This window comes from Choristoneura fumiferana, chromosome 5 (assembly GCF_025370935.1).
Source record: "Choristoneura fumiferana chromosome 5, NRCan_CFum_1, whole genome shotgun sequence".
Taxonomy (NCBI): Eukaryota; Metazoa; Arthropoda; class Insecta; order Lepidoptera; family Tortricidae; genus Choristoneura; species Choristoneura fumiferana.
Window position 1 is genome coordinate 13,244,723 of NC_133476.1, and position 13,809 is coordinate 13,258,531.

The 13,809-nt window shown below is 37.2% G+C and overlaps 2 protein-coding genes across 3 annotated transcripts in view; one reads left to right on the top strand and one right to left on the bottom strand.

Moving 5' to 3' along the window:
* Positions 1 to 192: 192 nt before the first annotated feature.
* LOC141428198 (syntenin-1-like) lies at positions 193 to 6,382 on the top strand. Its single transcript, XM_074088026.1, has 5 exons — positions 193 to 408; positions 536 to 775; positions 1,133 to 1,464; positions 2,114 to 2,377; positions 2,904 to 6,382. The coding sequence occupies exons 2-5, from the start codon at positions 545 to 547 to the stop codon at positions 2,950 to 2,952; spliced, it is 876 nt and encodes a 291-aa protein (XP_073944127.1). The 5' UTR covers positions 193 to 408; positions 536 to 544; the 3' UTR covers positions 2,953 to 6,382.
* A 4,079-nt stretch (positions 6,383 to 10,461) lies between these two features.
* The window catches only part of LOC141428215 (sterol O-acyltransferase 2), a 32,607-nt gene continuing 29,259 nt past the window's right edge, over positions 10,462 to 13,809 (bottom strand). For both annotated transcript variants that reach the window (XM_074088063.1, XM_074088062.1), the window contains exons 9-10: positions 12,513 to 12,690; positions 10,462 to 10,674 (exon numbers count right to left, since the gene is read on the bottom strand). In XM_074088063.1, coding sequence (XP_073944164.1) covers positions 10,520 to 10,674; positions 12,513 to 12,690 — 333 coding nt within the window. In that variant the 3' untranslated portion in view covers positions 10,462 to 10,519. The remainder of the gene's footprint in view (positions 10,675 to 12,512; positions 12,691 to 13,809) is intronic.

Consider the following 13,809-nt stretch of genomic DNA (forward strand, 5'->3'; position numbering starts at 1 on the left):
AGAACTACTTGAAGTTGACATTTCCAGCTGGGCTACCACGAAACTCGAAAATCGAAGTTCGTATCGTACCGTCTCACTGACGCTTATATTATTTAATATGAGAGTGAGAGGGATGGTACGATACCAACTTCGATTTTAGAGTTTCGTAGTAGCCTTGCAGGTCAGACTGTCAGTGTCAGACTGTCTATTGTATTTCATTTATGTTTATAGTTTAGGTTGCGACGTTGTACGTTAGATAGCTGTGACTCAGGGTGGGCTTTCCACAGCATTGTAGTTTCCTGTTAAAACCCTTTCAAATATTATTAAATCTTTATTTGAAGCTTTTTTGGGGAGTTAGAAGGTCAACTATTATCGCATTGGATATTTCCGTTGCAAGTTTTTTGCTCGTTATTTTCGTGGTGCAATAAGGTGCGTATTTAATTACTGTTTTGTTCAAGGAGTAATAGAACGCCTATGAACTAAGTTTGGCCTTAAATAGGTCACATCACATTTGCAATGGTAAAAAGTATTGGCATTTTGATTGATTTGTTCACAGAGCTGTAAGATGTCTCTGTATCCGTCATTGGAGGATATGAAGGTGGATAACATGGTGCGGGCTCAGATGGCTCAGCAGCAAATGCCTCCCATGTACAACTATGCGCCAGCGCCAGCTTTGGCTGCTCCGAGCGCACCATCCCCAACTGGCCATTATTACCCTGCTCTGGGGGAGTACATGGGACTTGAATTTTCTGAGAGTGTGATAGCAGCCAACATGCCCGAATATCAGGTTCAAACTGTAAGTTCTCCTATTAAACTATAAATTATGAAATGCTTTTGTACTATCATTCATTATAATGTAGACCTCTCCATTTCTTCCGTGGATGTCTTAAGAGGCAACAAAGAATATATTTTAAGGTATACCATAGGTGACAGGCTAGCAACCTGTCACTATTGTATCTTTTTTGTCACACTTTAAATCTACATTTTTAAAAGTGGCTCTGAAGAGGTAACATTTAGTGTTCTCTGCCTACCCCTATTGGGAATGCAGGCGTGATGTTTGTGTGTTGTGTGTAAAAAGAATAAACATCAAGTGAAGCATTGTGTATCCCCATAGCACTGTATCTCACATTTTCTTCTTAAAAATAATTTATAGGTTCAATCTGGTGGAGCCGTGACGAATCTCATTGCACCAATTTCATCCCAATCACTGACTCTACAGAAGGCAACTGTCACACAAGCTATAAGACAAGTTGTGCTTTGCAAGGATAAGGATGGTAAATGCGGGGTCCGCCTACATTCAGTGAACAGTGGTGTGTTTGTATGCTATGTTGCTGCGGGCAGCCCTGCAGCTTTGGCCGGACTCCGGTTTGGAGACCAGGTCTTAGAAATCAACAATGTGGCTCTTGCTGGCATGACCATGGATAAATGCCATGAGCTGCTGAAGAAAGCGCCTACTAATGGAATTACTCTGGCTGTGCGTGATAGGTATGTATTAAAAATAAATTATCTATTTATAAAGGACTTACCAGAGGGCACTACACCTCGGAACACCGGGGTCACTGCAGGAAGTCGCCGGCAACGTGAAGGGTCTGCTAGGCTTCCTCCAGGAGCTAGGCTGGCATGAATAGTGCCTACAGCCTAATCACGCAAAATAGGCGCACTTAGACGTCGAGTTGCGGAAAACAGCCCACTAATACCTATACCTATACCTCAGGACTTACCAGTAATTTGAAATTGAACTCTCTTAGAAGTGACATAAAGTTTCATGTTCATAAAACAAAAATTTGACTTGGGCGTTAGGAGGATATAAATAAAAATGAATTAAAGACATGTATGATTATGCATCACTTCAGAACAGCTGCTCCTATTTGTCTAATTCTTTTTTTGTTGTTTCTGATTATCAGGAGAATATTTATAACAAGAAAATGTTTCAAAAATGTATGCAAGAATAAAAAAAAACGGAATTGAAAACTATTGATATTTAATTAAAACTTCTCATACAATAGTGACTGAGTGCTTTTAGGGTAGATTTATATTCTTATTTTTGTCATTAGCAGATATTATCTTATTCATATTTGTTCAAAATTGTGTTTAAAATTTTGCGATTTTAATGCATTTAATACTCCTTTTTCAGGCCATTCGAGAGGACTATTACCCTGCACAAAGACTCCATTGGACATGTGGGCTTCCACTTCAAAGATGGAAAAGTGGTTGGCCTCGTAAAAGACTCCTCAGCAGCTCGCAACGGCATGCTAACTGACCATCAGATACTGGAAATAAACACAATTACTGTGGTTGGAATGAAAGATAAAGAGATATCAAGAATAATTGATAGCAGCCCCTCCGTTGTAAACATAACCATTATTCCTCATTATATTTACAAGCACATGATAAGCCAGTAAGTATTTTGCAAACATGACTACATTCTACAACACTGTCACTAAAGTTTCCGAAGTTATAATAAACACTTTGTTTATTATTCATCATCTGCCTTTCTAAATGTGATTCAACATTAATTCGAAAATCAGTTAGTGGTTGTCCTCTTAATTGTCATTTGAATAAGTAATCATATAGTAATTGCTAGTGGAACATGGGAGAATTTACTTTATTGTTTACTTGTGTTATCTTGCTTTGTTCTGGCAAGACTATTCTCATCTGGACTATGTTCTTTTAAATACAAAGCTGTGTATATCTGTATTAAGAAGATAAAGAAGTGTCCTTTGTTTATTTGTGTGTTTGGCAGGCAGTAATTTGTGAAAGTACTGATTCAATTCTAAACATTCTTTCACTCAAGACAGAGAATTAGGCAATTTTTGAAAAAATGCATAGTTTCCATAGGATACAGATGGACAAAGTTGCGGGCAATAGTTTTTTTATTATTATAATTTGAAAGCTTGATCTAATGAATATTTTGTCTTTTACAGGATGTCATCATCTCTCTTCAAGGATCTTGATCGCACACCAGCAGTTTAAAACAAAGCAAGATTTAGAAACAAGAATATTAATATCTCTAAATTTGACACATTTTTATATCTCATGTCACGAATTTATACCTATTTGTTTAAAAAATATTAATGATTGACACGAAATTTCTATTCCTAGTTGGCCAAAAAAAATAACATACATAATTATTTTATTCAGCCAAAGAAGAAAAAAACTTTTACTTGATTCAGTTAATTGGTTTACTTTTTAGTCCGTAATGGCTGTGAATTAAAATTCTAACATCAAGCAAAACAATGTGCCAGAAAGTCTCAAATTATTCGATAATTTTTTCTTATACTCTAATACTTTTATATTCGAATTCGTAAGGTCGCCGTCTAAATTACCGCTATCCGCTTATTTGGGTACACGGTGCTAATTAGACTGTCCTAGTTTCTTTTACTAGGAGTCTTTAATAGGTCCTACACATTCATGAGTCACCATAATGCAAACCAGAACATGTTGTGTTAGTCACGAACAGTGTGCTTGCTGATAACGCAGTTATTTGATCGAGTAGCTGTTTCGTCACCGATTGATTGTATTAAATTATAACTGTCAACAGACGGAAAACACAAGGTGAATTGACGCACGGGAAAACCAATAAACCCACAAATTAATCACTATAGCATTTCGAGTTTGTGACTCCAATAGCTTGTGGCGGATGGATCGGGAATTTTCTCTAAACTGGGTATAAATTTCCTTTCAAATGCGGGCTACATTCCCGAGGTAACAGCATCAGCATTTATCAAATTAGCTAACTAACGGCATAAATAGGATTTAATTTTATAGTTGTTAATTTCAGTCAATTTCAAGTGTGATACTATTTCCATTGTCCATGTGCCATTGCAAGATTCGCAACCTTTCGTTTTACTATCTTATTTGACTACCCACTTATTCAAAAACATAGATATATAATTGTTCCTGATGCAGTAGATCAAAGAAGTTTTAAGGCCGTTAATGTTCTTATACTTACTTAGTTACACTTGAAAGTTATAATTTGACATATATTTAAATTAGTACATTGAATATACTTATCGTTATGCTTGCTTTTCACTTTCGCAGAGACTGGGCGAGGGTAACTTTAAGGCCAAGCGCGCACTATGATTTTTTGTCGTGCGATAATTCTGTCGCAAAAATGCACCGTATGTGTTTATATGTCAGTGCGCGCATATGCGTAAAAAAATCGCAGTGATCTTAAAATTGTGATTTGTCACATTTCGCCGCGATTGCTCGCAACGCGATTGCTTGCCCGTGCGCAATGCGATAATAAAATCGCACCCCGGACCCCGCGGCGGCGCTTACTCGCCATTACTCGGCATTTAACTGTGGAACCTGCTTTTTTAAGTTTTTTTTTTGGATATAGGCGAAGTTCAATTTTTGAGATAAAAAAAACCTTTGATATGTCTCAGCTGTAAAAGGATGAGTCGTCCAATATTGATAATTTATTCTTTATTTTTTCTACTCCTCCGAAGGAGCAATAAGCAAGACAAGCGACTGGTACGAAATCCATGTTGAGAATAAACAAATCGTCGACTTTTTCATCGCGTGCGCCGTGCGCGCAGTGAATTTTCTGTGATATATTACAGCGCGATTTTAAAATCGTGTCGGAAAAATTCAAATCATAGTGCGCGCTTGGCCTAACTCTTATATCGACTGTAAATTTAACCTAATCTACGGAATCTTTAAACAAGTTTAATTTTTTATTGTATTGTAGATAGTGTATGTTGCCATTATAACTGTTGCTTCTTTTGATTAATCATCATGGTAAATGTGAAAGATTCTAAGTAATAAGGTTAAGATTTAAGTAATTCATATTTTACGTGTAAGATTATTTTCCCGAAATGGGTCACTTGTATTTTTTTTTGTATTCTTAAGGTAAGCGTCCACTGATCCGCATCGTACGCTTCGGACGTATCGCATCAAACGGATTGTAGTATTCTTTGTATAGAGAGTCATACAAGTGCGTCCACGATCCGCACTGTACGGATCGCACATTTCTATAAAATGCAACAAATCCGATACGTCCGAAGCGTACGATGCGGACGCTTACCTTTAGAGACCATCCAAAAAGTTACGACACGCAATACCTACCTAGCTACAACTGATACACATAGAAACAATTTTCAGGCCATCAAACATTCACAAAAACGTGTTAAACGATTTTTAACCATTTTGATATATACTTTTGTAGATATGCCTCCACTGTCGGCCGCTTGTGCAACCTGATAAATAATTAACATCAAGATGGTCGTTTCAGGTCAAGTACCTACATATTTCCGATTGGATTTTGAGCTCTGTTTGTGTTAAACAAAGTAATATATCTCAAGCGGTTGTCTTGCGAAGCAGCGCCATTGGTAACTACCAGCTTTTGACTTTTCATTAGTGGTTTCTCGAGTAAGTAACGAATAAATTCTCTGCAATTATGAAGTAAGCCTTATAGTGAGTTGATTTATAGGGGATTCTAAAATGGGCTGTAATTGGGCTAAAAAACACGAAAAAGATAACCGAATGCATGCTAGTGTCTAATTGTTGTGCTGGGAAGACTAATAGTTGCTAGGTACTTGTAATGTAAATGTATTAAGAATGAATAGTACCCAATGATCATCTAATTCCAACTGTTATGTTTTGTTGATAAATACATATTCGGATGAAGCAATTTTTTTTACGTACATTTTGATATATGCGATATTGAGATTAAGCCTTATCTGTTAGGTATAAGTAAGTAAAAATATTTTTCAGTTTGTCCGTTGTAATACCATTTTATATAGAATAAAGAAATTTCTGAAAAATAATAGTTTAATATTCAAATCAAGAACCTTATAAATTGATGAGATAAAAAATAGGCACTAAAAATTGGAACAATAAATTAAATTGGTAACAAGAGAAAGAGATGTACAAACGCGAACCTATCCCTTAAAGGGATCTCTTCTAGTTAACTTATAAAAATAAAAAAATAAACAAAATGGATGTTAAATTGTAAAAGATAAAAAAATGTACGGTTAGAGAAACATGTCGTTATGTACAGGAATGTATGGGGTTAAAACATCGATATAATGTACTAACGTACGGTAGAATTTACTTATCAATGGGTTAAAATAATTCTGATGCTAATTGCCCACTAACTAGCGATCATGACCAAATTTAATAAACATTTATGTTCAGCGGTGGTATGAGATGCTTTCACATCAAGTAAATGACTCATGTCCTGTTCTGGAAGCAGAGCGGTATCTAGGGCATGTATCGCTTGCATTATGTACAATAGGCCCTATGGAATGGGAACTGTGACGCTGCGTTGTAACTAGAAAGGTAAATAAAACATAAAAGTTTAACATCCATAAACTTAGCAATATACTCACAGCAAAGAGATGTAAGTATAATCTTCATTCTCCCCGAATTAATAATAATAAAGATTGGCGGATTGGAATCTTTTTGTATTTTTTATTTCAATTCCAAATTTTTACTTTTACGGTCATCCCGTAAAACCTAAATTGAAAATACAAACTGAAATATAGATGCACAGAAAAACCAGAAAAATAAGACCATCACTGGGAATCGAACCCAGGTCCTCGGTATTCCGTACCGCGTGCTATACCGCTACACCACTGATGGTCAACGGTACCGACACGAATTTTCCCTATGCACCTCATATCTCAGCTTGTTTGTTTCTTATTTAGCCACTTAAGCAGTGACGCTAACGACATCTATGCCGTAACCCTCATCGAGAAACTTTTTCGGCACTCCATTGGAACTAACCGCTCACCCGGACAAGAGTTATCGTTACTAAGCAATCAAATTAAGTTTGTTTTTTTGGAATCTTTTTGTATTTTTTATTTCAATTCCAAATTTTTACTTTTACGGTCATACCGTAAAACCTAAATTTATTTAAATTAAATAAATAAATTAAATTAAATTTGTTCTATTCACATTTCCGTCTTTCTGAGAAAGTCTTTCTCAATAGGAGGATTCTGAGAAACAGTTTTATGGGCAGAGGCGTCTTTACCTTATAGTGCAGGGTGTGCGGTGCACACGGGCGCAGCGGTGTTAGGGGCGCCAGCCGCGGCACTTTGTACCTATTCCATTTTGACTACGCGCTTCCTAGATGGCGCTAAAGTAATAATAGCACACTGGCGCTACATAGGCTAAAGACGCCGCTGTTTATGGGTGTAATAGCCGTAACAGACGATCGAACGGTCCGGCGGACCGAGAGGGACACAACTATCTGTTATAGTACGATGGTGGTATGGATATCCCATTCTAACAGATGCACACGGCGGCCACGACGTACAAAATACGCGTTCTTAAATCTACATAAGCACGACGACGTCTGTACACGCGTCAATGTGTGCGTAAGATACACAGGGCTGACTATCGCAAAATCCTAGCTAGTACTATAAGTATCTATTACCAATGACATTTAAAGGTACTTATGTGTAGCTTAGATGTGCAAATAAATGTAATCGTTAATCTTACCTAATTATTTAAACCACTGCTCTCTGTCCCCTGCATACAAGGGCCAGTCCTTCAAGAAGTCCAGTTCAAGTATTGGGGGGAGGCCTTTGCTCAGCAGTGGGACAGAATAGGCTAACAATAATAATAATTATTATTTAAATCTACTTAAAAGGTGTCTGTCTGAGTATTTCAGCATTATTATTTTCAATTACAATAGATATACGATTACAAACTTAAATGAATTATTCGGTAGGTAGTAATTATTTCATATATTAATCGCGATAAATTTCCGAAATCATTATTTATTTATAAAAAGAAGTAGGGAGGGTACCGTTACCATTTCGCAAAATTATTGCTCCTGAACTTAGTGCCGTGCGGCCGACATACATCGCATCGCGTTGCGCACCCGACTGCTTTCCTGCTCCTGCGGTTTTCCTTCCTGCAATCTGCCCTTGAGGGGTGGGGTAACTCGAACCGGTGCGGGGCGGAGCGTGGCCATTGGCCATTCTTTCTGTACGTTAGTACTATCACTATTATATATTATGTGACGTGACAGATGGCTGCGTCCCTCTCGGTTGGCCGGACCGTTCCATCGTCTGTTACGGCTTTTTATTTAATATACCGTTAACATGAGACTATGAATAGGTACTAACGGTTATGAAACCTTAAGTTGAAATAGAAACCTAGCAGGACCCGCAATGTATCACTTTTCCGGGAGCGGTCATAGCGGCGAGCCGGAAACAAATGAGCACGCAAAGTGGAATTTTATTAAACACATTCCCGGTAATGTCGTCTCTATTGTTTTTTTAAATATAGCCGCAATAAACGATCTGAAGCTAGCTGGTGGATTATTAGTAAAATTATTTTCTTTAATTTCTAACAAAACGAAGCAATATAATTTGGGAGTCAGGGGTTGTTTACTTAACTTTTTTTACGCATGCTTACTGTGTACTGATTTACGGATTTTGTTGGATTTTGACGCACATAATCTCGTAGAGCTACTTACATAATATAGACCTATTCATACATATGTGCATTGTTTTAGGTAGACAGACAGACAAGTAGGGTCAAGGCGGCAACCGTGGGTCACTTTTTAGGGTTCCGTAGCCAAAATGGCAAAAACGGACCCCTTATACTTAGTTTCGCCGTGTCTGTCTGTCTGTCCGTCCGCGGCTTTGCTCAGGGACTATCAATGCTGTAATGTAATGTGAAAGCTGTAATTTAGCACGAATATATATGTAAACTATGCCGACAAAATGGTACAATAAAAAATAGCATAACAATTTTTTTAGAGTACCTCCCGTAGACGTAAAGTGGGGGTGATTTTTTTTTCTCATCCAACCTTGTAGTGTGAGGTATCAATGGTTAGGTTTTTTAAAACCATTAGGGGGTTGCTAAAATGATTTTTCGATTCAGTGATTTCTTTGCAAAATATTTAACTTTAAAGTGCAAAATTTCATTAAAGTCGAGCGTCCCCCCCTCTAAAATCTAAACCGGTGGGTGGAAAAATTTGAAAAAATTCAGGATGGTAGTAAGTATATCAAACTTAAGTACAAGGAAAACTATAACGGTGAAGTTTTCTTGAGAATTATTAGTAGTTTTAAGAGTAAATAGCAGCCTAAGGTAGAAAATATACCTAAATATGGAATATTCCGTACAAAATACGAAATCCTTAGAAAAATATTATTTATTTTTTTCGTAATGGCTACGGAACCCTATTTTGGGCGTGTCCGACATGCTCTTGGCCGGTTTTTTTTCGAACGATGTGCCGATGATTTGGAGGAGTGTTAGAAAGATGTAAAACGATTAGTATCATAGTGTAACTAATGTACTCGCATATTGATTATTTTAATAGATTTAGTTCAAAAAGGTAATATTTTGGAAAATAAACAGCATTAAAAAATCACACAAACATAGTTACTTACAATTTGAGCCACTGTTCACTGGGAGTGGGATACAGTGAATAGGCTTTCAGTTCACAGTGAATCATCTATGGTAAAGCCCAAATAATGCAATCATCCCAGCCTATATACGTCCCACTGCAGGGCACAGGCCTCCTCTCGTAATGAGAGGGCTTGGGCAGTAGTTCCCACGCAGGCCCAATGCGGATTGGGAACTTCACACACACCGTTGAATTGCTTCGCAGGTTTGTGTGCAGGTTCCTCACGATGTTTTCCTTCACCGTAAAGCTCGTGGTAAATTTCAAATGTAATTCCGCACATGAATTTCGAAAAACTCAGAGGTGCGAGCGAGCCGGGGTTTGAACCCACGATCCTCTGCTTGAGAGGCCATAGGTCAAACCACTCGGCCACCACGGCTCTCGCAAATAATGCAAACTTTCAGCTTTTTATCAGCCCTTATTCATTGAGATAACCCTGTTAACCAATCAATAAATATCACATTAGACAAAATGACTCTTTTGTCTTAAAATTGAACATCTTTGAACATTTTTTCTTACTCTTCATGTCATGTCCTCTTGTTTTTCATGCCGTGAGCTGTAGGTTTCCCTATTTTATGGGGCCTTGCTGGACAAGCCATCTTAAAGGGAAAACTAACGTAAATTTTACATTTCGTTAAATTTTATAAATTAATATCTGGGTTCAGTACCTACCTCAGTATGAACCACTGTGTACTCAAATGATTTGAGCCACTGTGTACTAAACCGCCATTTTTCTATTTAACTTATTCCACACATGATGGTTTTGCGTAAATCGTTGTGCAGTATATTCCAAAATGACCTCAATTAACATTATTTATCAGCAAAAATAATAATTCATTGATAAAACACACACATAACTACACCTTACCTTAAAATTCAGTTTTTCTTTTGTCAAAACAAAAAGAACACTCACTAAACAAGTTCGTTACATTGTTGATGCAAGGGAACTGATTGTGACCAGTACCTATTGGAAGACCTTTCAAAGAGTGGTAGACATAGAATGCCATCTAAAATACTTTTGAAATAACAGCCAGTGCCCCACTGTTGCCGCCTTGACCCTATACCTAAAGTGAAGGGACTATCAAGACTATCAAGGGATAATAAAATGACTAGACAACAGTAAAAAATATGTTTTTATTTTAGTAGTTGCTGTTGCTGCTTCAAGATTTGCTCCTAAATTATCTGGAATGGATTGTGGAAGGTCCAATTGGCTTTTAAGACAATTTCTGGGCAAGACCACGATTTCGGCACGAAGAAGCTGTCGCTCTCCGATGGCGGACAGTTTTTGCGTGCGAAGTACTCCATCGGGTACAGGCTCCAGAGAATACCTGTTGACACAAACAAAAGCCTACAGTTCCAACAATGTACCTACAGATGCCTTGTAAGCAGGAGCTTAAAAACTTTGTCTAACTTTAAGCCAAAAAAAATTAGGTTGGTAAAATAACTTTTGAAAACATTGTAAGTACATAACGTTTAGTAGGTACATATGCATACATAACGTTTAAAAGTAAGTGGGTATAGGTAGTGCCACCAGAGTTGAGGTCACGCACACAAGAACATGTCATGTAATTCAGTCATTAATTTCATTCATTCCCCTTTATGTAATCAATCCCTCACATAGCTGTGTAAGTATTCATTCACTTCAACTCTTGTGGCACTTACTTACATATAACACTTAGGTATTTATTTACCTCAAGTTTAACCATAAAGTTCGTATGAAATAATGCAATTTTGTGATGTGTAATGAATGATCGAAATTTATTTAACGATCAGAAGGCATAATATCATTTTATATTATTAAATTAGGTAATATATAAGACTTAAATAGGTACCTACCTACTACATTGTATTTTGTCTTACGAAGCTTTTGTTTCGTACCTTCTCGTAGTTGATTAATGAAAACGAGCAGTTGGTTTTTATATAGTTGAACATGTATGCATGCGAAATACATATTTCATTTGTTCCTATTCAAATCATTACACACTACCTACTGTTGTGCAAGTTGCGGAAAGTTTCCAAAAAGTTGGAAAAGTTCACGGAAATTTCCGGAAATTTTCACAAGAAAAATAGGAAATTTAAATTTAAGAAACGGAAAGTTTCAATCCCCATACAAAATTGTAAGAAGTTTCCGAAATTTTCCTAAGTATATGAAATATTCCGCAATTTTGGAAAGTTTCCTTTGGCACATCAGTACCTATACACACTCATCGTAGGCTATTCACCAACTTGACGAAATACGCTGCTATAGCTAATAGCAATTTCATATTGCCTTCAAAGTTCAAATGACGCGCTTTAGCGCTTTATCTTTCTCGCGTTAATCCTCATGTTTGTAGTTTAACGAACTGAAACGCATTGTCAGCAATATTTCAGTTCCATTATATCAACAAAGTCACTGTATCTCTGCACCGAGCGCAGTATAATGGTCCACCGCGCTGCACTGCGTTTATTTACTTTGCTAACTTCGGTTGATTGGTAGTCATAAACAATTGCGATAGGTACGAATGTTATGGTAACATAACAAAACATTATAGTCGGAGAAGTTATTGTTTGTTGACGTTATACGTACGCACGTTATTTGTTCTATTCATATTCCCTTCTTACGTTTTCGCAATACGCAGCTCTACGTTATTGGAATTGATTCAGAGAAACAGTTTTATGAGGTGTTAATATACGGCAAAAGTAAGACTTTGAGAATAAGTACTTACGCAAATAGGTACCTACTTTGAATCTTCAAGTTAAAGTAGAAACCTAAGCAAGACTCAATCTAGTTGTGCAATACACTATACACCTTCGAAATTAACTGATACTTACTACAGTATTTATCAGTTTCCCGGAAAGCAGCCTGCACGGCTACTACGAAACTCGAAACTCGAAGTTCGTGTCGTGCGGTCCCTCTCGCTCTCGTATTAAATAGTATAAGTGCCAGAGGGACCGCACGACACGAAATTCGAGTTTCAAGTTTCGTAGTAGCCTTGCTGAGCGGCAAATGTAACAAAAGTGTGCCCGTGCAAAGGACATTTCAGTAAACAAATTCGCGGGTCCGTATCTTTTGGTCTATATAGAAATATACTTGTTGTCCTAGTGAAACAATTAACTAGGTATAATTTCTGCGACAGGTTATGAATCAAAGCAAGTTAAGTGTTGCTACAGCTCTTGAAATAGTTACCATTTCCGAAGAAAAATGACAGCCACATGAGCAGGTTCATGAAGCTGGGATAGCGTCGGCCGCTAGCGGCGGTAACCGGCACCAGCAGCAGTCCCAGGACTCCAAACTGCAGCATCAGCACCGGGTAGAAGAACCCGAATGACAGCGCCAGAATTACCTCGTGCGCTGCCGCAGATACCTTCAACAATCGCAAATAAAGGTACCTACATTAGTTGCGTATCATTATAGTTCCCATAATTTCATCGGTCATAACAACGTGAGCTTTAAAATTAGTATTGAATCGTATTGTTTCAGGATTTTTTGAAAGGCTGCTTTAGAAATAAAATTACTTTATGACGAAATGAAAATTATGGCAAAACAATACATTATTTCCATATGAAATTCAGGCAAATGATAGAGAACCATTATTTTTTGACTATACCTAATATATATAATATGCTGGAATCGCGGATCTGTCCAATTACCTAATAAAACTGAAATGCTGAGTACCTAGTATATTCCGCGAATTAACTTTCCCAGTGAAATCGTGCGAGTGCCGCTGGGCATTTTTGTCACTGTTCCGTCACACACAATAAGTTTAGACATCGAATTTTGTCAGTCAGTTTTCACTAGTAATGGGCGGGGATTACTCCTATATCTTCAGGAATAAGTATTAACATAAACCAAGAAACTAAAATAGTTGGAGCCGTGGTTAAACGTTTAACTACCAACCTATTAAGATGGGTATAGATAGGGTTAATGTTTTCTCTAAATGGTCACATACTTTGCAGTGCCATAATATCTACCTACATTACTTGCAGCAATCTTCAAATGGTGGCTGAAATCCTATTAACCTTTTCTGTATCCACGGAAAAGACGCTACCATTAATCTGTTTACCCAAAATGATTGACATAATACATCAAGCCATCAAGAAAGCTTCTAAGTTTAAGAGCGGTTGTTTAAGAATAAAACAGAAACTTTAGGATTTAGGTACCTATCCTCGTGGCCGTTCACATGACAGGATTAGGATAAATGTTCCACCTTCCTTACCTCGGCGTGTGTTTCAACAAAATGTTTTTTTTTTTGGAGAATGGCGTCGAAACCGAATTCGATGTAAGTACCTACTATGTATTTATTTAAATTCATGATAATGGAATTTTTTTATAGTACCTACTAGCTGTTGCACGCGACTCCATTTGCGAAAAAATGTTTATTGCAACGGGAACAATGCAATTTTCCGGAAATAAGACATTCTATTAGAATCTCAAACTGTCTCTATACCAAATTTCATCTAAATTGGTCGAGTAGTTAGGCGTG

What these genes read in the sequence shown, in the direction of transcription:
- LOC141428198 (XM_074088026.1), top strand. Translation starts at nt 545, where the DNA reads ATGTCTCTGTATCCGTCATTGGAGGATATGAAGGTGGATAACATGGTG. An exon ending in ACTCTGGCTGTGCGTGATAG is followed by an intron (nt 1,465 to 2,113) that starts GTATGTATTAAA and finishes CTCCTTTTTCAG; the next exon opens with GCCATTCGAGAGGACTATTA. An exon ending in TACAAGCACATGATAAGCCA is followed by an intron (nt 2,378 to 2,903) that starts GTAAGTATTTTG and finishes TGTCTTTTACAG; the next exon opens with GATGTCATCATCTCTCTTCA.